Source organism: Pezoporus occidentalis, unplaced genomic scaffold, assembly GCF_034315485.1.
Source record: "Pezoporus occidentalis ecotype Australia unplaced genomic scaffold, CSIRO_AGI_Poc_V1 ctg54, whole genome shotgun sequence".
NCBI lineage: Eukaryota > Metazoa > Chordata > Aves > Psittaciformes > Psittacidae > Pezoporus > Pezoporus occidentalis.
In genome coordinates, this window is record NW_026915877.1 from 6,599,668 (window position 1) to 6,624,267 (window position 24,600).

Here is a 24,600-nt window from a genome sequence, read left to right on the forward strand (position 1 = left end):
GTAGTAAGGTGACATTTGCCTGTCAGTAATCCCACTTGCTACCTGAGCTTTGACTGGTGAGACCAGGGAAATGTCTGCAGAATAGAGAGCTCTCAAATATGTTTTTAGCTTGAAGATGGTATTGAGTGGGTGCATTTGGTGACAGATGATCCTTGAAAGGTTTAGAAGCAAAAGATATTAAAACGTAGGAGCCGTGCAGAGAGGAAATATTGTGAGTACATCAGAGCCTATTTGAAAAGAAGGAACATCCCGGTTTTGTATGATTACCATCAGCAGCCACAGTGCACGTTTTCTGGGGGGGACAGAGGATGCTGTCTGCAGATGCTTCCTGCCTACTTGACATCCAGGCAGAGTATTACAGGGGCCAGATCAGAAAAGTTTTAGAACTACTGTAGCCAAAGGCTCCCTTAAGAAACTGCAAGCAGCTTCGCCCCATCCTCCCGAAACCAAGGCAGTTGGTGCATTCCTGCCATTCTTCACCCTAAAGCTGATTCTTTCCATTCGCTGGATCAAGAAGACAAAGCAGCTGCTCAGAGAGTCTGAGATGTTTTCATCAGAAACTCTAAATTGAAAGGAATGAGATGAGAGGATTTACTTTTATCAGAGTGGGGCAGTACTCTGGGATCCAGGCTGGGATCCTAGTACCAGCCGGTACTAGGAAATCCTTAAGTATGAACCACAGGGAGGAGATCTGCACTCGCCCAACAGTTGCTTTGGGAGAGCAGTGAACAGCCGAAAATAGGCAACTGCTGGCTGTCTTCCTGTGACAGAATTTGGCTTTCAGGTTGTGTAAGTCCTTTGAGCTGCTTTGGCCTCATCCTTAAATCAGGGAAGACCAGCCTTAGACTTGATGACTGCTGGTTACAGTCCCAAATCTGAAATTGAGCCATAAAAATCTCTCTTTAGACCTCGTAGGTCTTATGAGAATCTTCTTCCCACCTGTAAATGAATATTTTCTTTAGCTATTAGCTGGTAAATTCCTTGCCAGTTTTATTTCCCATAATTTCTCATGGTTTTCTCTGGATCCTTTCTTTTCTAGGTACTGTTGTCTCAGTGCCAGGCTGTGCACCTCTAATAAAAAACAAGTAATGTGACTTTACTGCCTGCCATTGAGAAATTATGTACAAGTTTTGCTCCAGGGCTGTTACTGTTTTGAAGCATGGTGGGCTTCAGTTAGCTGTATCACCGTCTCCCTCATCCAGAAGTTGGTATCACTGCTGCAGGGAGGAAAACAATAAAACTTAAAGCATGTTGGCCGAATGCTGTTAAAATATTTTATTTATGATTGATTTCTAGTTTGTAGGTAGCAGGATTGCATCTATTTAATGCCAGTTGTCTTTAAAATGGAAATGTTCAGAAGGTATTTGGTACTTTTGTTCCTAGCAAGTTACGCAAGATTGAAATGGAGGGAATACACAGTAAAAAATGCTGTCTGAACTTAAAGTGTGTTGGCAACCTGTGAAAGCAACCGGGACTTTGCTTTTGTGCCTGGCACATCTGTATCAAGGGACTGGAAACTGAAGCACTTTGCATAACCTGATTTTTTTTTTTCACATGCATCTCAACAAGCACAGGAAGTATCAAATACCTTCAAGAACCTGCAAAGCTTCATGTGTATGAACATAGGCCAGGTCCTTTCAAACAACAGTGTTGAGAAAGGAGCAGTTGTAATTCCTCATCCACGGTTTTGGTGTTTTTTTTTTAATTGATTTTATAAAGACCAGCTGCAGGTTGAAAGCTGGAACTTTGGACTCAGCCAAGCACCAGCATGTAACAATTAAAAAACCCCAGCAACCCAACCGAAAAAGCTCAATCCTATAAACAAGGTCTCTGTCTGGATTTCTCTCATTTCCAGCTACTGCCCGAATGCGTGATCTAGTCATGCTCCTAACAGCAGATATAAACACATAGGTACCACTCACCTCCAAAGAATGTATCCATGGCTGCATCCTACCTCTCATCTCCAAATCAGACTCCTAGAGAGGGAACTGACGCAGCTGCTTCTGCTGCCCTGAAAGCATCCAAGTGCCTGGCTGGGCTTTGGGGGGGAAGGGGGAGTTACCCCTGACTCCTCCAGACTGTGCAATCTTATCAGGAAACCCCCAAACCAGCTATTTCCTTGCCCACAGATCCCACTTCTGCCCTTGAGGGCCAAGCCCAGGAGCTGCATTGTCAGAGTATACATCGCTGTCCCTTCTGCGCCTGGCAAATGCAGGCAAGACAAAGAAAAAAACAGAGCCATTTGGCACCGAGGGCTCAGCCGATTCAGCTCATTTATTTTATTTTGTTATTTTTGTGCTGCAGACCCATGGGCTGTATCACATAGGTAGAATCGGTGTGCAGCGGTTTGTCAGCATGCAGAAAATCCTAGTGCATGAAACGTCGCACTGGGAAAATCCTGTTGTGTTTGGTATAGCAGAAACTAGCTTATGCTTTTATGTGGGTATATGGGCTACACAGAAAGTCAGTCTATGTCCCGTATTTTCAGTTAGGGTGGTTTTAGTGCTCTAAGACCCATATGCCCTGCCTCCAGGCTTTTCCATTGTAGGCATACTTGACCGATATTCACATTAAAATCTGGGTTTTTGGAGCCCAAAGCTTGCTGAGGCTGAGGAGGAATCATGCCAGGCACTGGCTTGTGCTTTCACTCAGAGAAGACCACAAAAATTGGCTACTTAAGAAAAACAAAGTAAACTGGAGACAAGCCGACCAAGTTCTGTAGGTAAAAAGTAGCACCTTTGACTGGAGCAGAGGATGGGAAGGGAGAGAACCAGGGGACACCCCTGAAGCGGGACGGAGAGGGCAGGTTTGTGCAGCCATTTCCCAGGGTTTGGACCTGCCTGATGGCCTCTTCCTGCAAAAGGACGGGAGGGCAGGGCTCGGCACAGGCTCCCGGCGGCGGAGCTGTTCTCGGCCAGCCCCCTTCCCGCATCCCCCGCCGGGCGACCCCGCGGGCCGGCGGCGAGGGGTTGTGGGCGGCGCGGGGGGGCGGCGGGGCCGGGAAGGAGGGAGCGGGGAGTGCATGTGCATCCTCGCAGCCGCCCCTGCCTCTCTTCCCGCCGCCTTCCCTCCTTCCCTCCCCCTCCGTGAGTGTGTGTCTCCCGCTCCCTCTCCAGCCTAGCCTGACGCAGGCGGATCGAAATCGCCCCTAACAACCCGGCTGCGGAGCGCGGTGCCGGCGGAGGGGGTCCGGCTGCGGCGGGGCCCCGGCGGGCAGCGGGGCCGCGCCGGGCCGGGCCGGGCCGGGCCGGAGGGGGTGGCGGAGGTGAAGTTGGCCCAAGTGCAGGGAGGCGGCGGGCGGCCCGGAGGGGAAAGTTGCCGGGAGAGGAGAAGGGCGAGCGAGGCGGCAGGACCATGGGCACTTTGCGGGATTTACAGTACGCGCTGCAGGAAAAGATCGAGGAGCTGCGGCAGCGGGATGCGCTCATCGACGAGCTGGAGCTGGAGTTAGACCAGAAGGACGAACTGATCCAGAAGCTGCAGAACGAGCTGGACAAGTACCGCTCCGTGATCCGGCCCGCCACCCAACAGGCGCAGCAGCAGAGCGCCGGCACCTTGCAGGGGGAACAGAGGACCAAGCGGCAGGCGATCTCGGCCGAGCCCACTGCATTTGACATCCAGGATCTCAGCCACGTCACCCTCCCTTTCTACCCCAAGAGCCCACAGTAAGCAGGGGGGTTACCCCGGGTACCCATCACCCAGGGGGAGCGGAACCCTCCGTCCTTCGCCTCGCCACCCGCCGCGCTCAGCTTCCCTCACTCCATTCTCCCTTGGCCGCCTGCGGGGCAGCCGGCGGATACCCCCGTCCTCGCTGCCGCCGCCCGCCGGGAAGAGACGGAGGGGTGGTGGGAGGGAGGTAGGGGGAGGTGCAGAACGCCGAAGCGCAGCCGCCCTGGATGCCGTTTGCCCCCGCACCCTTCGGGGTGGGAAAGTTGAGGATTCTGGGCTCGGGGTGATGTGCTACAGGAGCGAACCCGAAGGTGCGGGGAGAACCGCGCTCTTGTCGGACTCGGCCAACCCCCCATCCCGCCAGGGGAGGCACGGCGGCGAGTTTGGGCAAGGGCAGTCAGTGGTCGGGGTAGTTTCTGCTGCAGGCGTTCTAACCGGCGCGCATCGTGGTCTCGGGGGCTTTACCGCTGCGGAAGGGAGCGGGAGAAACGCAGAGGTCTCTCCCCTCCGGAAAGGAGCGGCGTCCTGCAGGCAGAGAGTCACAGGGCAGGGAAACTTGGAACCCGGCGGGGTGCGCTGCCCGGGTCTCCAGTAACCTTCCCACTGTGCTGTAGCGTCCCTTGTCCCGTGGGTGTCGGTGTTTTGGGGGATGGGGAAAGGCAGGCAAGTGACAAGGGCTCGTTGCAACGTCCTGGTCCGGTGGAGCGTGTGCCGGCGGGGGAAGGTGGGTGGGGTGGAGAGGCGGTGGGAAGGGAAAGTTACGGACAACCTCAGCTCACAGCCCGCCTGGGAGATGCTCTGCCCTGGTTTCACACTTGCTGCAGATTAGGCAAATTATAGCGATTTAATAGAGAAAACACAGACCTCCCAGGAGCGGGATCACCCACTTCTCCCCTCCCTCCCCCCGCGTATCCTTTCCTATCTAATAAATCGCAATGTATTTGGTTCAGCGCTCCTTAAGGGGAGAAAAAAAAAAGAGAGAGAAAGAGGTTATCTGCCGCTAAAGAGCCAGGCTGCATGTGCAAAGCACAGTGGAGGGCGGCCCAGCGCTCCCTTCCCCTGCTTGTCTGCCGTGCCGTGTCCCCCGCCTGGCGGCAATCGGGGCCCGGCCTCCCCATCACCGCTGCCAGTCGGTGGGCAAATCCACCTCCCCTTTGCAGCTGACATCTTCCTCGCTGAATTAAAAGGGAGCCGTGGGTCGAGGAGGATGGCTGGAGCCATCCTAGTAGTTGGGGTTGTTCTTGTTTTGGGTGGGCTTTCGGATGCAAGTCACCCCCAGCCACTTGTTAAGGCACGTGGTAGACGGGGCACTCGGTCTCCCGATTCTGCGTCTCTTCAGTGAGGCCCCTCTGTAGCCCCATGGGGAACTTCACCAGCCCCACATGGGTCCGGATGTACTCCCGGGCTGAGGCGGTGGTGGTGCGCATGGCGCAGGTGCTGCAGACGCGGTGGGGCAGCAGCGAGGGGTGATGCCCAGGTACTGCCCACTGGGGATGTCAGCGCAGGAGCTGTCTGTTTCCGCTGTTGGTTACGGGCTGGGGTCGAGCGGTACCGCTGGTCCTGCCCTGCCCTGCCCCGCCCGTGTAGCTTCGGCTCTTCCCGCTGCCATGGCGGGACACCGCCGTCTCCTGGCAACCGCCGCGCCGGGGCAGCCCGCCCAGGGAGGGCGGCAGCCGTGGGACGGCCCTGCCGCCGCCGCGGGATCCTCGGCCGGGTTGGGCCGCCGTGTGGCCGGCCTGCCGCCGTTCACCCACAGATGTTTTGCCCTTTTAAGGCGAACGGCCGCAGCTCTGAATTCAACAGGGCAGTGGGGAGAAACTGGTGGTTAAAAACCCATCCCCTACGAAACCTCAGAGCAAACAAAAGCCACCGCAAGAAGGGGAGGCCAGGCTCTGTCAGGCTTTGCGAGGCACAGCCTACCCACATACGGCCAGTGGGCTGAGGCGCGGGCAGGAGAGTAGGTGTGTGAAAGCCATGGTGTCTCTTAGACATCTAAGGTTGGATGGGGTGGCCCAGAAGCATCATTTCCTTGGTTGAAGTGTAGCACAGAGTATCGCAACCAAAAATACTGTTTTTTTTGCTGTCAGGGACAGGCAGGTGTTTGCCCCTTGGTGGCCTCAAAGTGTGTGACTTGAGCTCCCCAGAGCTCAAGGAAGCACTTCAGGTTTCAGCAGAACAAGCCCGGAGCCTCTGATGTGTATGGTAAAACATGTGGGAAGCCTGACAAAACCTTGAAGTAACATTTTCTAACTTGAACTTTTAATTGCTCATTGTATAAATGCCTTGCTGTAGTCTCATGTGGGGTGTAACACACAGCACCTGCCTATTTCGTATCGGTCATGGTTAATACTCCAGTACTCTTTACAGTATTTAAGTCAACTTGCAGGGTCAGATCTTGATCAGTGAGGTGGAAAAGGTACTTGTTAATGGCTTCAGGAGTGCAAGTTGCTTTGGGAAGCATTTGCTGTTCTGCTTCAGCCTTCATGTTATGGTGACTAGAAGCCCTGCCGCTCAAGGGTGGACACCCGCTGAGGTGATGTGATATCCTCTGGAGATAGATGGTCATCTCAGCTGCTTGCCTAAATCTGTAACTGCACTGATAAGCAGTTGTAATTTGAGCATCTCAGTGGAAAGGAAGATAAGGCTACATAAATAAAGGAAAATGTGAGCCATGTATTTTGCTTACCTCTAGTTCTCATGTTTAAAAGATAATCCATATGACCTGCTGTCATGGTTTAAACACAGTCAGGCAACTCGTTCACTCACTCCCCCCCTTCTTTTCCTCCCCCTACTCCCGGAGGGACGGAGAGGAGAATCAAAAGGAATGCAACTCCCACGGGTTGAGATAAGAACAGTTTAGTAACTAAGGTATAACACAGATCACTACTGCTACCACCAATGATAATAATGATAGAGGAAATAACAAGGGAAGAGAATACAACATCTCACTATCAGCTGACCGATAACTCGCCCCCTCAGCCCGACCAAGCTCTGACCAATACCTACTCCAACCCCACAGTCCCAGCCCTTCCGTCTAACTCCCGTTTACATCCTGGGCATGACGTGCTGTGGTATGGAATACCTCTTTGGCTTGCTTGTGTCAGGTGTCCTGTCTCTGCTTCCTCCTGGCTTCCCCTCCTCCCTGGCAGAGCATGAGGCTCACAAAATCCTTGGCCAAACCAAAACATCATTGTTATCAGCTCTGTTCCCGAGCCGAAAGTCAAAACACTGCACTGCACCAGCTACCAAGAAGGAGAAAAATGACTGCTACTGCTGAACCCAGGACACCTGCTCTGTTAGTCGTGGATGTACCTGGAGTCTGAGTGAGGAAGCACAAGTGGTCTAGTTTATTTGGGATCATTAATACACAAATTTTGATTTTTCTTATGCTTTCCTACGTGTGGCTGCAAACATTGCTTACACAGTGCCTGTGAGTGGTTGAGGGAGGGTCTTTGTCTTGATTAAATGAATATGACACAATCTTGATGCCATTTTGATGTTCAAGATAATAATTTGTGGGAAGGACCTGAAAGCAAACAGAAACTACCAAAATATGCAAAGAAGGTTGACTTTTTTTGCTGTGTTCAAGTCTCAGTGACTCTTGAGGCTATGGTATCCAACATTTCCAGCATTATAACCAGAACAGGAGCACCAAGAGGATGCACAGGAAATCTTCAGTTGTTTGGCATCCTGTGGGTTTTTTTTTCAGTTAGGTGGTGCTAGGTCCGTCCCCCTGATCTGGTGGACCACCTAAAGTGGTTGGATATTGGTGGGATCAGTAGTAGCAGAAAGTTCATTAGAAATGAGGAGCAGTGATCATGATGGTCATTGTACACTTGTGAGACCTGTGGGTCTGACTCTGTGGGGAAGTGTCTATGGAAACTGCAGTGATACCAGCTAGCAGATTCTGGGTTATAAAATGGTTAAACTCTGAATGGCTTTCAAACATGAAAGTAAATTTAATTGCCTCATATAGAAAAATACCATTAAATGTCCTGCAAGATCTTACCTTGCAAACAGCCCACACCTTTTAAGATGCATATAGTCTTAAAAATACCTGTTTCAGGGTGTTAAAGAATTTTAGCTACTGTTGCAGGGTTGGGCTTATTTTGCCTCTCTCCTGTTTTTTTTTTTTTTTTGTTTTTTAATGTGAAATGGACTGTGTGGGTTCACATGAGGAATTTATAGCTAAAATCCGTGGAGGGACATATCCTGCCATTTTCGTCCAAGTCACAAGACCAGTGAGAGAATGCTGGCTTTATCACTCTTCCTATTCAAGTAACTAGAAGCCAGTTGCCCCAAAAGAAGTGGCTTTTTCTTTATCCCCTCAAAGGAAATAACTTGCAAGAAGTAACTGGAATAAGTGAGCACAAACTGAAGAAAGCTGGGTGGTTTTCCATGGTAGAAAAATGCAGTGACAAATCCTTATCTCCTCTTCATCTTTTAAAATTGCTGCTCTGTTTTTCCACACCTTTGACCTCTCACAGGGTATATCCTGGCTGCTAACAGCCTGTCAGCGTGAAAAGAATACTGTGAGACCAGATTCATACCAACTGTTGTTCCAGTTAAGATTTTCCAGATCTGCAAACTAAAGAATAGCCTTTTTAACTAGGAAGCTGTAACTCTTGTCGCTTTGCTTTCGTTGTTTTGTACTTGCCATGGGAAAATACCCAGGACTTTTAATTTTAAAAGGCTGTTTCATTTGGTGATTGGCAACAGCTGTATGCTTATTCTGAAGACTATGTAATCAGCATATTCTGTTTTCCAGAAGGGAAAAGAAAAAAAATGTAGAAGTAGAATGTAAAACAAAGTGAGAGCTTGTGAGCCTCAGGAAATATATAGGGCCTGATCTTCTCCTGTCAGAGGTTGTGTATGCCTTGTCATTAACTGAGATAAGGGCAAAATGCTGTGTCATTTATAGAAAATGTTGAATAAGATGAAGAATGACTTGTTTTTGTGAGTTAACAGACTTAGGATGAATTGAATGTAAAGCTGGGGAATCTGCCAATATTCCAGAGATTTGGTTTTGGGGGGGAGGAGCTGCCTGTGAGTTGTATTTAGGAGTTCTGTTTAAAAAGAATTAAAAAAGCCCAACAAACACTTGGTTGCGTAGCCTTAGTAAAAGTACAACATACATACAAGAGATTTAACAAAATCCTTTCAATGACCAAATTGGTTCTTTGAAGGCGAATGTGCATGTCTTCTGTGGATTAAGGGCATATTTTTAAGTAATTGTAATAGTAAGAAAATCCCCAGAAATATTTGAAAAGCATTTCATATTTAGAGTGTCTGCATAAAATTATCTGCTGGTATCTGTAAGTGGTATAAATGCTGTAGTACCCAGGAGCCATTAATTAATTAAAACGCTCAAACTATAGTTCTAAAAAACCCCAAACAACCGAAAACTCAACCTCTTTCTTAAACCCCATGCTTTCCTCTTTCCAAAATACTTTGGAGGATGCTTGCAACATAATTTAACCACAAGAAAAGGTTGGTTGAGGTGATTGAGGGACCTGTGATCAGGAACTGAGACACGCCTGCAGTGATTGCTTCCTGCAGTGTGGGACAGGAGCTGTGAAATCAGATGAGGGATGGTGGCCTCTTTAATCGTGTTACTTTCTGATTTTGGTGTTGTGCTGCAGAAAACATAACATGAAAAGCAGTCAGCAGCAATGGATGTAGTTGTGCAACCTTAATTTTTTTTTTTCCAGTATCAAGATGTAATTTGGTATGACTTGTCCAGTGACCAATTAAAATGTATTTATCATTTGTTTGAGAGTAATTAACTGCTGTGGTTGCTTTTATGTGCTATGAGATAAAGCTTTGATCCATCTGAATGTAGTTTAACATTGTTCTGAAAAAGAATTTTTGTGCCTGGAAAAATCTGCTAATGCTTGATTAAATGCTGACATCTATTAATGTCACTGGTTTTTTTTTTTTCCAGTATGCAGGATCTAGGGGGTTAGGACTTTTGGGTTAGGACTTTACTGGTATGTGTTGAGTGGTGATGGGACGTGCCTACCAATATGAGATGTGGCCAAGAGCATTGCCTTGTGGAATAATCTCCCTTAGGCCCTTGCTGAATCATAGAATCGTTAGGGTTGGAAAGGACCTTAAGATCAGCTTTCCACTCATCTGTCAAGGGGACAGATTGACTTTTCTCTTGCCTTTCTATCAGTGTGGTGCCCTAACACCCTATTGCAGTTTTCCTGTTTGGCTTCATATGCCTGATTTGCACGGACAAGCTCTTGAGTGCTGTGAAGGACAGCCTGCTCATGTAGCAAGTGCTGTTGAATCTAGGTATGTGGGACTTGTTGCTTAGCTGTCAGCCCAGTCCTGAATTTATCTCGAAGGCTGGGCAAGGCAGCTTGGCAGAGTTGCCTTGTGAGCAGTCTCCTCTCGACTTCCCAATACCCACCTTGCTCTGCTTCTGTTTGCAGAGCCTCCTTGCACTGTACGGGGATGAGGTTTTGTTGTGAAGGATGATACATTTCCTGACAGAAGTTTTAACGTGCAGCATGTCAAGCATAGTGATGAATGCAAGTCAGTCAAATGTTATTTAACACTGTTTTGACAGGTCTGGCTTGGCAGTGGAGGTGGTGCTGGATGGGGCTTTCCTCTATGCAAGAGGCACACGTGTGACTCACACCTCGGAGTCAGTGCTGCTTAATGCCTTGTGAAGTGGCAAGCCTGAGACTGCTGATAGCTTAGTTTTTTTGTATAATGCAGCCTTCAGAGGTTTTGGTTACTAGCAGTGGTAAGGAATAACTGTATAGTATTTAGTTATTATGCAGAAGACTTTACTGGCATGCAGTGTTTTGGGTCAACTGTGAAGTATGCTTGTTTAATCAGGTAATGTTTATGCTGAACGTAACTCAAAGGACCAGAGGCGTTTTATTCAAAGGAAAGTAAACAAACAATTCAGTGGACAAAGCTGTTAAAGCCACATATTTATTTTATCATTTTCTGTCTGATTTTTGCTTTGATGAGTGATGGCAAGATTAAACTTTGTTGCAGTTTCCGTTCAGTTCTGCTCAGTAGCAATAAGCAACGCATACTTCTGAATTTTTGCTGCTTTTTGATATTTGTTTTAGCAGAATAGCATAAATACACAATGTTTTAAAGCAAACTAGTTCTGTTCAGAAACAATACTAAAATCTTTGTGGTGGATATATGCAAAACAAAACTATTCATCAAGTACAGTAGTTTTAAATGAGCTAGCGCCACATAAATGAAGGCTGTCATTAACATAGAAACTTTTTTTTAATTGTAATACATCTCCATAAATTAATTTTCTACATAGTTAACCTTTTGCCCTCTTATCTGTATTATTGAGTGAATGCTGTAGGTAGATAAAGTACATCAGCAGAAAATGAGGTCCCAGACCATGGACACAGATGCCTTCACTCTAGACTTTCTGTGAAAATAGTTCTGAGCTGTAGCATCCTGTGTTCCTAAGTATGTGTCTTGTCTGAAATGAATAACCCCCCATCGCACCAGATCAGAGTGCTCATACTGAGCAAAAATGTACGTAGTAGCACAAAATTTAGGCTAGCCAGCTGCTTGCAGCATGCAGACTCACTGGGAAGGCAAGTGAACTCCATGACTTTACTAAACATTGTCTTACTGAACACCAGGTGCAAAACATGAGTCAAGGGGAAAATATTACCCCTTCAGAGAGTTAAAAACCCCACATTGTCTTGATATGTACCTCTTTATTTGGTTATCCTACTTGGCATAGATACTGTGGGATGCTAAGATTTCAGAAGTCCTTGAGTATGAACCTTACCTTGAGGGAAGTGGTACTGGAAGGCTGTACTTTTTGAACTGGAGATGGTGGCATAAATGCCACTTACTTTCATAAATGCCTGTGCTGCTGGTATATATTCTCTTTCTCATGATGCCAAAATATTTGCATTTATAGTAGGCTAAAGGATAAATACTTGTATAAACATTTTCCATGTGCTGTTTTGCCATTTCGAGGGGGTACATGCAGGCAGAGAAGTCCCTGACATTCATGGTTTGTGTTTTAGTTTTGAACTGCTGATAGAACAGGGAAAACTAAAAGTATTTGCTACATTAAACTCTATATCAACACAAATAATTCCTTTCTTTTTCTCTCAGCATCTACAGAGAGTGGTTTGGTTGCAAGTTTGCACGTTGCTTGGATACATACTGTATATACTGACACCCTAAACGTCTGAAATTTCATTAAGGTCTTTTGGAAACAATGGTAAAGCACCTACCTGGAGTGTTTGTGTCACGGAGGTGGCCACAGTGTATTTGTGAAACAGCCAGGACTTGCATTCTGCAATGCTCATGCAGTCACTGGTTTCCTTGGAAACTAGTGCCTGAGCATGTATAGCCAAACTTGAACACGGATGCCTGGTTTCAAAGTAGAAAATGGGCTCCGAGACTTTAAAAAGTAGGACTGGCATATTTGGACTGTACTTCATGCTTGTTTAGGAGCTTGTTAGGAACAATTGTGAACTAGGATATCACTGAAAAAAACCCCATCATCGTACTGCAACGCTTTTGCTCCCCAAAGCTGTGTTTCTTTCTCCAAAATTCCTTTTTTTTTTTTTTTCTTAAATTTGGTTTGTGAGCATATTTATTGGAGGTGTATCCTGTTAAACACACAAACTCTGTCAGGAAAGCTGTGAACTGGCTCTGCAATGTGGGCTTGAAGTGGATAAGAAAACTACCCAGCCAGGTCAGCTTATTTTGTTCACTTATTTAATATTCTGTGATCATGTGTGATCATGGGTGATTTGGACAAATAGTAGAAATCATAATGTAGCTGGCTGGGTTGACCAAAAGTGAAACTGGAGTCTTGTAGATATACGTATACTTTGTGTTAAATGTGATATCCTAGGTTCAAGAGAAATACAAACAGTGATAATTACGTATGTGCATGTATGTATTTATTCACGTGTGGGAGTGTTGCATTAATACAAATACACTATGAGATGGACTTTTATTAGGATAAAAAACAATCACACTTTCATATTGGTGGAGGATATGGATTTTTTCCCAGTATCAACTAGGAATGTCAAAATGCTGCTGGCTTCTGTGGCTTAGCAGCCACAGAGTATCATTCAGATTCAGGAGTGAAGGAGTAAATAACTGGTGACATGGATGTGATGAAAATCTAAAGCTACTGCTCCCTGCCCCCAGTGTAAGTGGGTCCCTGGGATCTGTCAGTGCTTGTTACTATTTAAACTGACTATTTGATGTCAGTTGTGTGCAGAGATCCACTGGCTGAGGGGAATTCATTAGTGCTCTTGTAGTCTACAGGCTAAATGAGAAAAATAACTTTCTTGGTGGGTTACATTTCTGATGAATAGAAGAAATCAATTTCTGTATGACTCAGGCAACAGCAGGGCCAAGGCAATAGCCAAGCACTTAACAAAGGGGTAAATAAACCAAATGTGATGCAAATAATGCCATTCAGCTATACATTTATGCTTGTTGGAAACAATAGCTATCTTAGTAGCTATAGAGATGCTTTGAAAATCCTGACTCTTAAAAACCTTAGAAGTTCCTTTAGGTAAAATGGGAGATCAGGCATCTGCCTTTCTGAGTTGGAAATACATATGCAATGGAGTCAGCATCCATGTCTTTGCCTTGAAGTTTCACTATTGCTTAAATTACTGAAAGTCTTACAAGAGGTTACATGCGAGGTTTAACAGTGGCTAAACTTGGTCACATAGAGGAGAGACACATCTTTCAGCAGCTGCTGTGTTTTGTTGTTTGATACATATATTTAATAGACAAAACAGATAAATGACTTTGATACCTGATAAATTACATGTGGTCTTCAGCGGGGCTGTTCAACATAGCTGTCACCAAGACCCCAGCTGCAACTGTAGCAGCTCACTTCTGTCTTTGGCTAGGCAGCTGGCTTCCCTGCGTTGGAGGATACAGAAAGAGGTGTGAGGGGGCTGTGGAGGGGAAAGGAAATTATACTTCCTTTCCAGTTTTCTGCAGTTACCTGAAGCTGGATATGAATCTGCAGGGCGAGATTGTACAATCCGAGATTATTGTGATTTGCAGTTTCTGTGGACTGAATTCCTTTGCATCTGTTCCCTTCACCTCTGCTTCCAGGTTCCCACTGGGGTCCTTGCATGTCTTCTCTGTCCTGTCTGTGGCATGTGCTCTGGCATTATGTTCCTAGAGGCCTCTGCCTTCATGCCACTGTCCTTCTGCCCACCGTGGCAGGGCAGACTGCTCTTCCCAGGAAAGGCCTGTCTTCCTTCTCTTCTGAGCCCTCAGTTACTTCCCTGGGTGTCTTGTTCCTGCTCCATCTTCTTCAGCTCAAGATTTTTTTTTCTCATCCTATGGATGCTTGATCTTCTTTTCTCTCTCAACCCCAAAGCTCTTCCTTCTGCAAAGCTGTCAGATCTGATAGTGTAGACTTTACATCTCCCTAAAAACCTGCCTTGTTTCCTCTATGCATCAGGAGGCAGAAAGCCTCCAGTGGCTGTAGCACAAGATACTGCAGGAGGCTTGATTTTCGTGACAACCCAGTTTTTCTAGTGTGCCCGTTTGTACAAAATCAGTTGATTCAGAACTGATCAGATGTGACTTCCTGTGGGCCTGCTGTTATGGGCGAACAGTAATTTCTGCTTCTCATGCTGACCTAACAGCAATTTGGCTGGGGGTGCACAAGGACTTCGGAGGGGACACAGTCAGGACAGCTGACCCCAACTGGGCAAATGATATTCCATGCATTATGATGTCATGCTTGTCCTGGGTTCAGCAGTAGCAGTCGTTTTTTCTCCTTCTCAGCAGCTGGTGCAGCGCTGTGTTTTTGACTTTTGGCCTGGGGAACAGCGCTGATAACACTGATGTTTTTAGTTACTGCTCAAATGTTTAGTCTGACCAAGGACTTTCTGAGTCTCATGCTCTGCCAGGGAGGAGGGGAAGCCGGGAGGAAGCAGAGACAGGACATCTGACCCAAACTAGCGGAAGAGGTATTCCATACCACAGCACGTCATGCCCAGGATGTAACAGAGTTACCCGGAAGGGCTAGTTCACTGCTTGGCCGGGCTGGTTTTCGACGGGTGGTATCATATTCTCTTCCCTTGTTATTTCCCTTATCATTATTATTATTGGTGGTAGCAGTAGTGGGTTTATGTTATACCTTAGTTACTGGGCTGTTCTTATCTCAACCCCTGGGAGTTCCATTCTTTCTATTCTCCTCCCTGTCCCTCCAGGGGCGGGGCGGGGGGAGAAAGGGCAGGGGGGGGGGAGTGGACTTGGACTGCATGGCTAAGTTGACGACAGGGTTTCAACCACGACAATGCTCAACATACAGAGCTGGGGGAAGATAAGGGAAGAAGGTGGACATGTTTGGAGTGATGGTGTTTATCCTCCCAAGTAACCATTACACATGATGGAGCCCTTCTTTCCTGGACATTGCTGAATGTATACCTGCTTATGGGAAAGAGTGAATGAATGCCTTGTTTTGCTTTGTTTGTGTGTGCAACGTTTGCTTTCCATATTAAACTGTCTTTATCTCAACCCACAAATTTTCTCACTTTTCTAATTCTCTCCCCATCCCACTGAGAGGGGGGAGGGTGTTGAAGTGAGTGAGCGGCTGTGTGGGGCTTAGTTGCTAGCTAGGGTTAAACCATGACAATACGTTTTGGCAACCAATGTGGGGCTTGAAGAGTTCAAAATAACAACATATTTGATTGGCATGTGCTAGATCAAATTTACAACTGTTATTGCTGTTTAGGTATTAACTGTCAAGTTTTTGTGTTTGCCATGGGGCTCACTTGCCTCATTGTATATTAGAGTCTAATGCTCATTAGCAGCTGATTTTTGCTTTTGTTGCTTGCTGTACTGCTCTACTGCTTATCACCTTACTGTGCTTTGCCTGGGAACAGCAATGGCCATACGACTGGGCTGGCAGATGACCAGGGCACCGCTGCTGGTTTTGTGCTGCTGTACTGCACAGGCTGGAATCCCATTATGAACTCGAGTTGGAGGGACTATACTGTGGATAAGTCCCTGTGGGAGCAGGGCACCCTGAAACATCTATGGCCATGGATAAGTCCATGCTAGAGCAGTTACGTCTTGAAGCATCTGTGGCCATGGTTATGTCTGTGCTGCAGCAGGTGTATCTTTGAAGAGATTGTGGGCCAAGAATAAGTCCATGCTGCAGCAGGTACACCTTAAAACATCAGTGGCTGTGCATGAGGTCATGCTGGAGCATCTCACAGTGTGTGACCATGGATAAGCCCAAGACAGAGCAGGTCCACCCTTGGAAGGACTACAGTCATGGATAAGGCCATGTTGGAGCATGTTGACTTTCAAAGGGACTGTGGCTGCAGGTATGGGCATGCTGGAGCAGGTATCTCCGAAGGCATTGTGGCCCATGGAGAAGGCCAAGCTGAAACAGGTGCACCTCGAATCATCTGTGGCTATGGATAAGTCTGCTGCAGCAGGTATACCCCTGGAGAGACTGTGCTTCATAGATAAGGCTCTTCTTGGAAGAGGTACACCCCTAAGGGACTGCAGTCTGTGGATAAGTCAAAGCCAGAGCAAGAGCAAGGGGAGGAGTTCACTGCAACGCTAAACCCTGTGGCTTGGTTCAAAGGGATGAGGAATGGAGATTGTAATGGAAATACCTTTAAATTGTTGTAACCTGGGATTTGAGTTGTATGTTACGGTAATTACTATAGCAGGAACCCCTTGGTGCTAGCCAGGCTAGGAGCAAGGGGAGTTTGTTGTAGTGATAAAGTCTTTAGTGGTAATGCTTTTGAGTTGTATTGACAAAACTTCATGATTCATACCATGTGATGGCTGTTATCCTGCAGTGACTCGATGTCTTTTTGTGCTGCTTGATGAAGTGCTGCTCCAGCTCCATGAGGTTGTATTTTAGTATTTATCATTACTTGTCCTTATTGCGGTCCTGCTGATGGACCAAGTAACAGAAACGTCTTAGCAGTGCAGAGTGTATGGACAGAAAAGTGATCTAGATTTGTTAGAAATGCGTGTGTATATACCTTCATGCATAACTTGTGTCTGAGTGCTCAAATGGTGCTATTTATCTAAACTTGCTAGATATTATACTTTTTTCCTTATTTGCATATTTAAATCCTGTTAACACAGCAATTGCACAAACAAGAGAACACATCTCCCACTCATCAGACACTTGATTGCTTTCTGTTTTCCCAGTAGAAGCCTAGCTCCGAGAGGCACGCAAGAGAAGTGAAGCATGGAGAGGCAATGGCTTTTCTCTATTAGCAGTATACCAAAACACATATGTATTCAGATACTGTGATAATGAGTATGTTGGGAGAGCTTAAGTAAGGCAGATACCCTGGTTTTACTTGGCATTACTTTGGTTCAGGTTGCTGAAAAGGAGGTGCAGCCTCTGACTTGCTGTTTGAAGTTAGATTTGTTGCTGTGGGAAGGTAATTGAAGTTTCATAGCGCTTCTGCTTGGAGAAGGGACACAGGTGGCTGCAACTATCTTATTTTGCTGCTTCTTAACTGACTCTGACAGGGTATCTCAGAGCCACAGCTTGCTTTGGCAGGAAACGCTCACATGGTCTTCTTTTGGCAGTGGCACAGTTATCTGTTGCTGGTGGGTATTGTATTGTGGCCCAGCCGTCTTTCATTAGAGGAGTCCCAAGGGAATGCTAACTGCCTTATTTCCCTCCATTCATTTGCAAGATTTATTAATGTGCCTGCAGGAGAGCACACACCATCAAGGAGTGTTTTCTGCAGGCATAGCAAGCATGAATACTAGAGTACATTAGCTAGTAATTGCAAACACAGGTATGTTATGTGTGCAGCTGCTGTTTGTTAGGGCTTAGGCACTGGGGAAAATGATGTTTGGCACTGTTTGGTGGCAGACCTGACCTCTGCTCCTGTTGTGCAGAAAGCAGCTGTTCTACCTTCTGCTTTGCAAGTGGTGTTATTTTCTCATTGACCATCATAGCAGGTACTTCAAGTGCATGTGTTGTCCATGACTGGGAACAAATTATCACTTCACTTTTAAATCCACAACATTTTGTTTTCCCTTTGGACTTTGCAGAAGGATAACTGTTGCTGATATTTAGATATGCAAACCAAGTCCAAAAGGGACATCATCGAGGAAATCTCAGCTTTTTGATCTAACGCTATTACTCTTGCATGGACACAACAGTTTTTTATTTTATTTTTTATTTGAAAGCCTGAAAGAGGAAACCACTAGCCTTACTTAGCATATATAAACCCAGGTTAAGGCATTATCCTAGCATCTGCAGGTAGACATGGAAAAGCTTCCACAGAGAGTGAGGCTGCTCCATCAGCATAGTGAGAGCAAACACATGGAGGAGCAGAGTGAAATTAGGCAGAACCAGGGACATGAGTTTGTGTCACTCACATTTCACCCCTGGAGCACAGTGGCTCTTTTCTCTCTTCTTGTTTCAACTGGAAATTCTAACTATGAGCTATAGAGGACTTTCAATTGCAGGTTTAATCAAAATGAACCTGTTCCCATTTGGTTTTTGCAAATTTTTCCACCACAAAGATTCTTGGTACAGTCTGTGATGGGCAACTGTTATAGTTTGGAACTATGTTATTTGATTAAGCTCACTGGATTTAGTGGCCACAAAAATTTTGGCTGCAAGGCTAGTACTGAAGAATGCTACTGTTTAAATAGAGCCAAACAATCTTCCAGAGCATGGGGGCAGAGGTGTTAAATCAATGCAAAATTTATGATCACGTAGCAAACAAAATGTAAGGCTTCATGAACCTGTACCCTGTTTGTATGGTATAGGATCTGGCAGTGTAAGTTAGGATAACCTGACTTAATGTACTGAATTAAATCAGATGTCTTAAGGATGGTCAAGACAACTGTGTAAAATGTGGATCCTTGTATAATGTACCAAGAAAGTATGATCTTTGCAGGTATTTTAAGTTTTAATATAAGCTGGAGGAGCCTTATGAGTCTTAGATGCTAGTTCTTGAATAGTACCTGAAGCTTAAAAAATTTACATATTGTGCTTGCATAGTTGGAAGCCTTCAGCTCCATTACCTATACTGATTCTGTTGGTCAGCCCTTGAAATATTTTTTTACTTTGTTCATACTGAAGAAATTATACATCATGGGGAGATTCTTCTTCTTCCAAGCTTCTTAATGGAATTTTCATTAAGTTCAATTGAAGAGTACAATACACAAAAAAGCTAACTTGATGTCAGGTTGCTTGCTCTGCATCTTCTTCAGAGTTGCCTTGGCATTCCATTTGACTTTACAGTACAAAATGTGAGAGGGGGCATCACACCCTAAATTGCAAATATTTGCAGCCTGATCAAATCCTACAGGTTACCAAGAGACAGAGAAGGCAGAACTGAATGATGCTAGGTCCTGGGCATGGAGCCTGATCATCACCCATTGATGCTTCAGATCCATCTCTTGAAGACAAGCAGTGCTACATCTCTCTCACACTGCTGTTTTCTTCCTTCTGTGAACATGAAGCAGAACATGATGTGCTTGTTTTAAACCTTTCTTGTGCTCTGCACATTTTCAGAAGACCTAGAAATTTCTCTTTATCTATTTGTGTTGGTAATCCTGAGATTGCTGAAATGCAGCCATTCAGTGCCTTGATACCATTTTTTCTAGATTGCTTTGTAGACTCAAGTGCACTTTCTTGCAGTACATATACTGAGAAGAAAAGTCAGGTACCTCAGCAAATTACTATGAAAGCATTGGAGAAAAAAAAGCAGAATATGGTTGGTCTTTTTTTGGGTGTTTTTTTTTTTTTTTTTTGAGTGAGATGCTATCCCTTTGTGGCCCATGGCCTATTCTCTTTAAAATGTATTTGTTGTGCAGGAAGGGATTCTGAGAAGTCAAATCAGTTGTCCAGTTGTGCGCTTGTCTAAAAAGGTAAAACAGATACCACACTGACAGAGATCTCTCTGTATGATAAAACTTCAGCAGGCAAGGTTTGATTTAAGTGATTATAAAAAAATAAATAATCATTCTAGCCCTAATCCTAATGTACAGTAATTTTCATCACAAAGTTTTCTTTCACGTGCTATAGATGTCCAAGTGTGCAATCTTATTTATAAAAAAGGGGGGGGGGGGGGGCAAAAATACTCTGAAAGTTTATAATGATTTTAAAACAATCTGAAAGTGCTGAAACTTTATGTTTACTATCTGAAAAGGCTTTCCTTAAAAGCAGCCTCCTTCTGAATGCAATTCATTGAAACCTGTCTTTTACCAGCAGCTGTGTCATGTTGAATAAAATAACTAATCAAAGTGTGGCTGATTAACAGCCTGCTGATGTGTTCTCTTTGATTGGTAAAGGCTTGGTTCACAGCCATGCATGGCTAAGCAGAGATTTTTTTTTTGTGGAAGGCTAAGGTTAAGAGCTTATCCTTACTACTGGTGCTTCAGTGCAAATCTTGATTTTTTTTTATATGCAAGACTCAGGTAAGTCATGGTTATGGTCATTTAACAGAAGAGATTAGTTCTGGGGAACAAAAGCAAATTCTCAATCAGAGAATTTAATAAAATGGTGATGCTACAGCTGGTTCCTTACAGCCTCTAAATATAGACAAAATAGCATGTAGTAGAGAAAAAATGTTTGCTGAGTTAACTGGTCTATATTTAGGTGCCAAACAAAGATTTCTGCTTTTGACCCTCCCCCTCACACCCTCCAAACTGCTTTTTATACTGTCTGTAAATGTCTTGTCTGTTTGTGGATTCTGTTCTTTGCAAAAAGAGTGATTCTAAGTGGCAGGGAAAGGACATCTGTCACATCTGAAAAAATCAGAAAAAGCAAGCTCTTAGGCACACACTCCCTCTGTTCAGTTTTGTTCTCTCTCCTTGGCCCTTTGTTAGCACTACATCCATAGGCTGTTTTAGGTACAAAACAGTAATGCTTTCAGAAGCCAAAACCCCCAAACTCTTCTCTGTGACCAAAGTCTTACTGATCGCTATAAAAAGTATGAGCTAAAAAATAAGCATTTTCCTTTATATGGAAAATCACATTTTTATCTTGCAGTAGGTTCTCTTCCTGCTACTGCTGTTGGTACTGATTGTATGGTTAGCCCTTTGTTTGTGTATGTGTTTTCTTTTTTTTTTTTTTTTAAGGAAGCAAATAGCATAATCGTCTTGCCAGAAAAGGTTAGGAGAGGGAGTTTGCAGATCTGCAGCAATCATTTTCTGCTTTTGACAAGGAGGATTTCATCTGCCCACATTAAGTGCTTCTTAGAACTTCAAGAATTGCCAGAGTGCAGTATGAAACTTGTTCCTTTGTTTTTCCTTTTAAAGATGTGTTGTTCATTTGTTTTTTGCCACATAATTTACAAAATGTTGGGCAGCTTGGAGCACCTGGTGTACATAAAACCTGAGAATTGTGGTCAGCATGAGCTTTGGTCTGCCCCCATCATTCCAGTCTGTGATCTCTCTGGCTTTCAATGCTGATTAACCAGCATTTATAGTCTTAAGTTTTGAATCCCAGAGAATATGTTAACTGTAATTCCTTTGTAAGCATGAGCATTTGGTGATTAGCAGTTAGGTTTCATTCCTAATTAAATAGCAAGCTACAAGGCATAGTCTTTAACAAAAAAAGGACACTTAAAATTCCAGTGCTGTTGCTTAAGGAACAATTGATTTTTCACAGGCAGAGAAGTTTTCCCCAATTTCCACCTAAATAACAAAACTTCATACAGATATAGGTTAATAACAGATTTATTTAAGGTTTTCTTTTCCAATTAACCTGAGAGTAACTCACACAAGCATCTTTAAAATTGGGTTTATGTCTGTTATAGAGATGTCAAGAGTGTGAAGAGCTGACAATTTTGAATCGTTAAAATTCAGGCTAGGAACTTTCTGTACTTTTTTCTTCTTTTTTGCCTAGTCTAAAGGCTGTGTAGGCCCCAGCTTGATTATTGGCAGGTATAGCTGATCATTTGGGATGTCTGCTACTAACTTCAGCTGTGTGTGCTGGGCATATCTGTCCAAAAAAAATGAAATTAGAGCACCTGCAAGTAGTAATTCTGCCTGGCACTTCTTTGTTCTCCTTGACCTCTCTTGTCTCTACAGACTTCTCTGAACTGCTTGGGGGAGAAATATGACAACTGTAAAGCTGAAACTCAGGGAGTTATCTTCCTCAGGTGCATTTTTGATTGCACTCATGCTCTTTGATGTTGGCTTGATGGCACAGGACAGCCCTCAGCTCTCAGGCATTCGCTGTACCTTAGAGGCTTTGGTAGGAGAATTTCAAAGATGAAATGTCATCAGCAATTCAATTTCCTAACCAGGTTCAGTTGAGGAATTTCTTATGTATTGTGGTTTCAATGCAAGTCACACATTTTAACTGTAAATGCTGTAATCTGAATTGGTTTAGATGGGATTTCTATGTTTGCATGTTCATTTGCTGCCTTCTTCAGACTCCTGGATGGGCTTTTTGCAGAGATAGCATCTCCTGAGTTACTGTTAGCTGAGTAAGTTAATTGGTCTTATGCACGGGCCTCTCTTCATTTTACTGTGGCATAATCATCAGAGTGATCATGAAGCCTGCTTATTTTGAAATTGTGCACTGGATAATGATTAAAAAATGTCTAGCTGGTTCTAACAAAACTACGAAATACTTGAGCATTGTCAGTTTTGTATGTTGTTGAATGCTTGTCTGACCTCCTCAATAATTCTTGTGAAAGTGTTGATCACAGGGGCGTCATTCCAATATGGGAAGATGGCAGAGGCGTGGCTGACGATTTTGTTCTGAGGACCAAGGTTAAGCATGTTAAACGGTTGAACTCCTTTCTCACTCCCAGTCTCCTTTGCTGTTCTTGGCAGTTTATTTCCTTGCCCATAAGATAATGCAAGGCCTTCTCCTTGCTTGACAGCCTAGCAGGATTTATAGCTGTGCCTTATCCTGCTACTGGTAAAAGGTTATAGTGTTTTAAAAAAATAATAGTTGTTATAATTCAAGTGAAGAACAAACACTGGGATTCCTGTTCTCCTCAGTGTACACAAAATTACATACATACCTTAACTCAGATTGGAATAGGAAAGACATTATTCTGAGAATACTTTTCTTTTTTTCTCTCCCTGAAATGAGCTGTCTAAATAAAACACTTTGTTTTAATAATACAGAGATGTTAGGGCTCCACACACTGCATACAATTTCCTTGACCTTTATAAATAGAACACCATTGCATCTCTATTGCAAAAAAAAAACCAACCTGCCTGAAAGTAGCATACGTATTTATTAACTATCATACATAGGAATTGCTAGATTTTATTCCTTGAACAGAAAGACAGATTGTCCAAGTAGGATTTGGACAGATGAGCACCATATATACCAGCTCTCTCGGACCACTGCTGAACAAGTGCAGATACATATACATAAAACCTGCAGATGAAAACTGACTGTTGTATTCCTAAATATCTTCCTTTGGATTTGAGCAAGAATCATAGAATCATAGACTAATTAGGGTTGGAAAGGACCTTCAGATCATAGTTCCAACCCCCCTGCCATGGGCAGGGACACCTCACACTAAACCATGCCCAGGGATGGAGCATTCACAACCTCCCTGGGCAACCCATTCCAGTGCCTCACCACCCTTACAGTAAAGAACTTCTTCCTTATATCCAATCTAAACTTCCCCTGTTTAAGTTTGAACCCATTACCCCTTGTCCTGTCACTACAGTCCCTAATGAAGAGTCCCTCCCCAGCATCCCTATAGCCCCTGTGATTTGTTGAGCACCTTGTGAAGCTAATGCCACCAGCTGCTGAAATCATATGCTGTAGGGAAACAAAAATATTGATGTTGCTTTTAGCATCTGTTTAGGAGCGCTGCATCTAATATTTTAGACAGCTAAGGGACACTAGGGTTAAATATGAGGAAATAGGTAACAATAGGGGGAAAACTGGCATGAGCAAGAAAAACTAATGGATGCTAGTTCTTAGTTTTTCATAATGGAGAAACTTGGGAAGTTTTCATTTCTAGAGTGACTCAGTCTCATAAGGACACAGTTAAGTTTAAGCGCATTTCCAAAGATCTGTCTGTGCATGATAGCTAGCTAAAAATGTTCTGTTGGGTGAGTAAAGGTATTTCATTTAAGATAGGTGAATCTTATATGACTCAGTTGGTGACCTACACAGTGTGTGTGTAAGCATAAATAAACTGAAGTCTGTTGGAAATAGAGGATGTTTCAGTTTCAAACTTGCTGTAAAGGTAGTCATGAAAGTGCATGTCCCTAGACGAAGTGCATAGAGATCGGCTGCTCTTTCTTGCTATTGTCATGGAATTCTCTTTTAGCTCTGACTGCTGTTGCTCTTTGCTAGCTGAGACAAGGTCACAGGCTGTATTTAAATAAAACCAAAAAAATACTGAAAGTTTTGCTAATTGCTCACTGACTTCAAAAGTTTGTATGTTTTTGTTCCATAAATTCACTAAAGGGAGGGTTTTTTTCTGGAGTTTCATTGTCCCTTACTTTCATTGCTTATAGGTTTAACACATGCTTGAGCTGATCTTTTTAACCATGTTCTGCTTGTGAACATGCAGTATATTAGAATATAGGCAAAGAGCTTGTATCTGCCTTTGATTCTGAAGCAAAGAACTGCCTGAGCATCTTTTAAGTGGATTTAAATGTCGTTCAGGTAACACTCTAGTTCTGTGGGGGTTAAATTGGATCTGAAATTGTTTCAGCTCACTCCAGTAGTTCCTGTCTCCTATACCAAAATAACTCTGCTCCCTGGCATGCACAGCTTCTCAGTATCGTTGACTCTTTCTGTGTCTTGCTTCATGTAAATATTTCCTAAATGCAGCCTGTGGAATGTTGAAGAAACTCAAAATGTGGGAGAGTTGTGCAGTGCTTTTCAGAAAGTGAACGAAACTGCATTCCTAGTCCCGTAAAATATTTACGACAGAGGAAATGAATTGTTTCCCTAGAGAGCCATGTGTGCTGTGTCATAAG

General features: G+C 44.4%; 1 protein-coding gene across 6 annotated transcripts in view; it reads left to right on the forward strand.

Annotated features, from left to right (window-relative positions):
* PRKG1 (protein kinase cGMP-dependent 1) overlaps positions 1–24,600 on the forward strand; it is a 492,239-nt gene that overhangs the window by 31,789 nt on the left and 435,850 nt on the right. The window contains exon 1 of one of the 6 annotated variants that reach the window (XM_062637908.1): positions 2,902–3,665. The exons of 1 other annotated variant lie outside the window; for it this stretch is intronic. In XM_062637908.1, the coding sequence (XP_062493892.1) occupies positions 3,355–3,665 (311 nt within the window). In that variant the 5' untranslated portion in view covers positions 2,902–3,354. Of the gene's footprint in view, positions 1–2,901; positions 3,666–5,423; positions 5,631–17,021; positions 17,141–17,440; positions 17,463–19,961; positions 20,104–24,600 lie in introns of those variants that run through there. 4 more of the 6 variants (XM_062637911.1, XM_062637912.1, XM_062637913.1 and 1 more) reach the window with 4 other exon arrangements.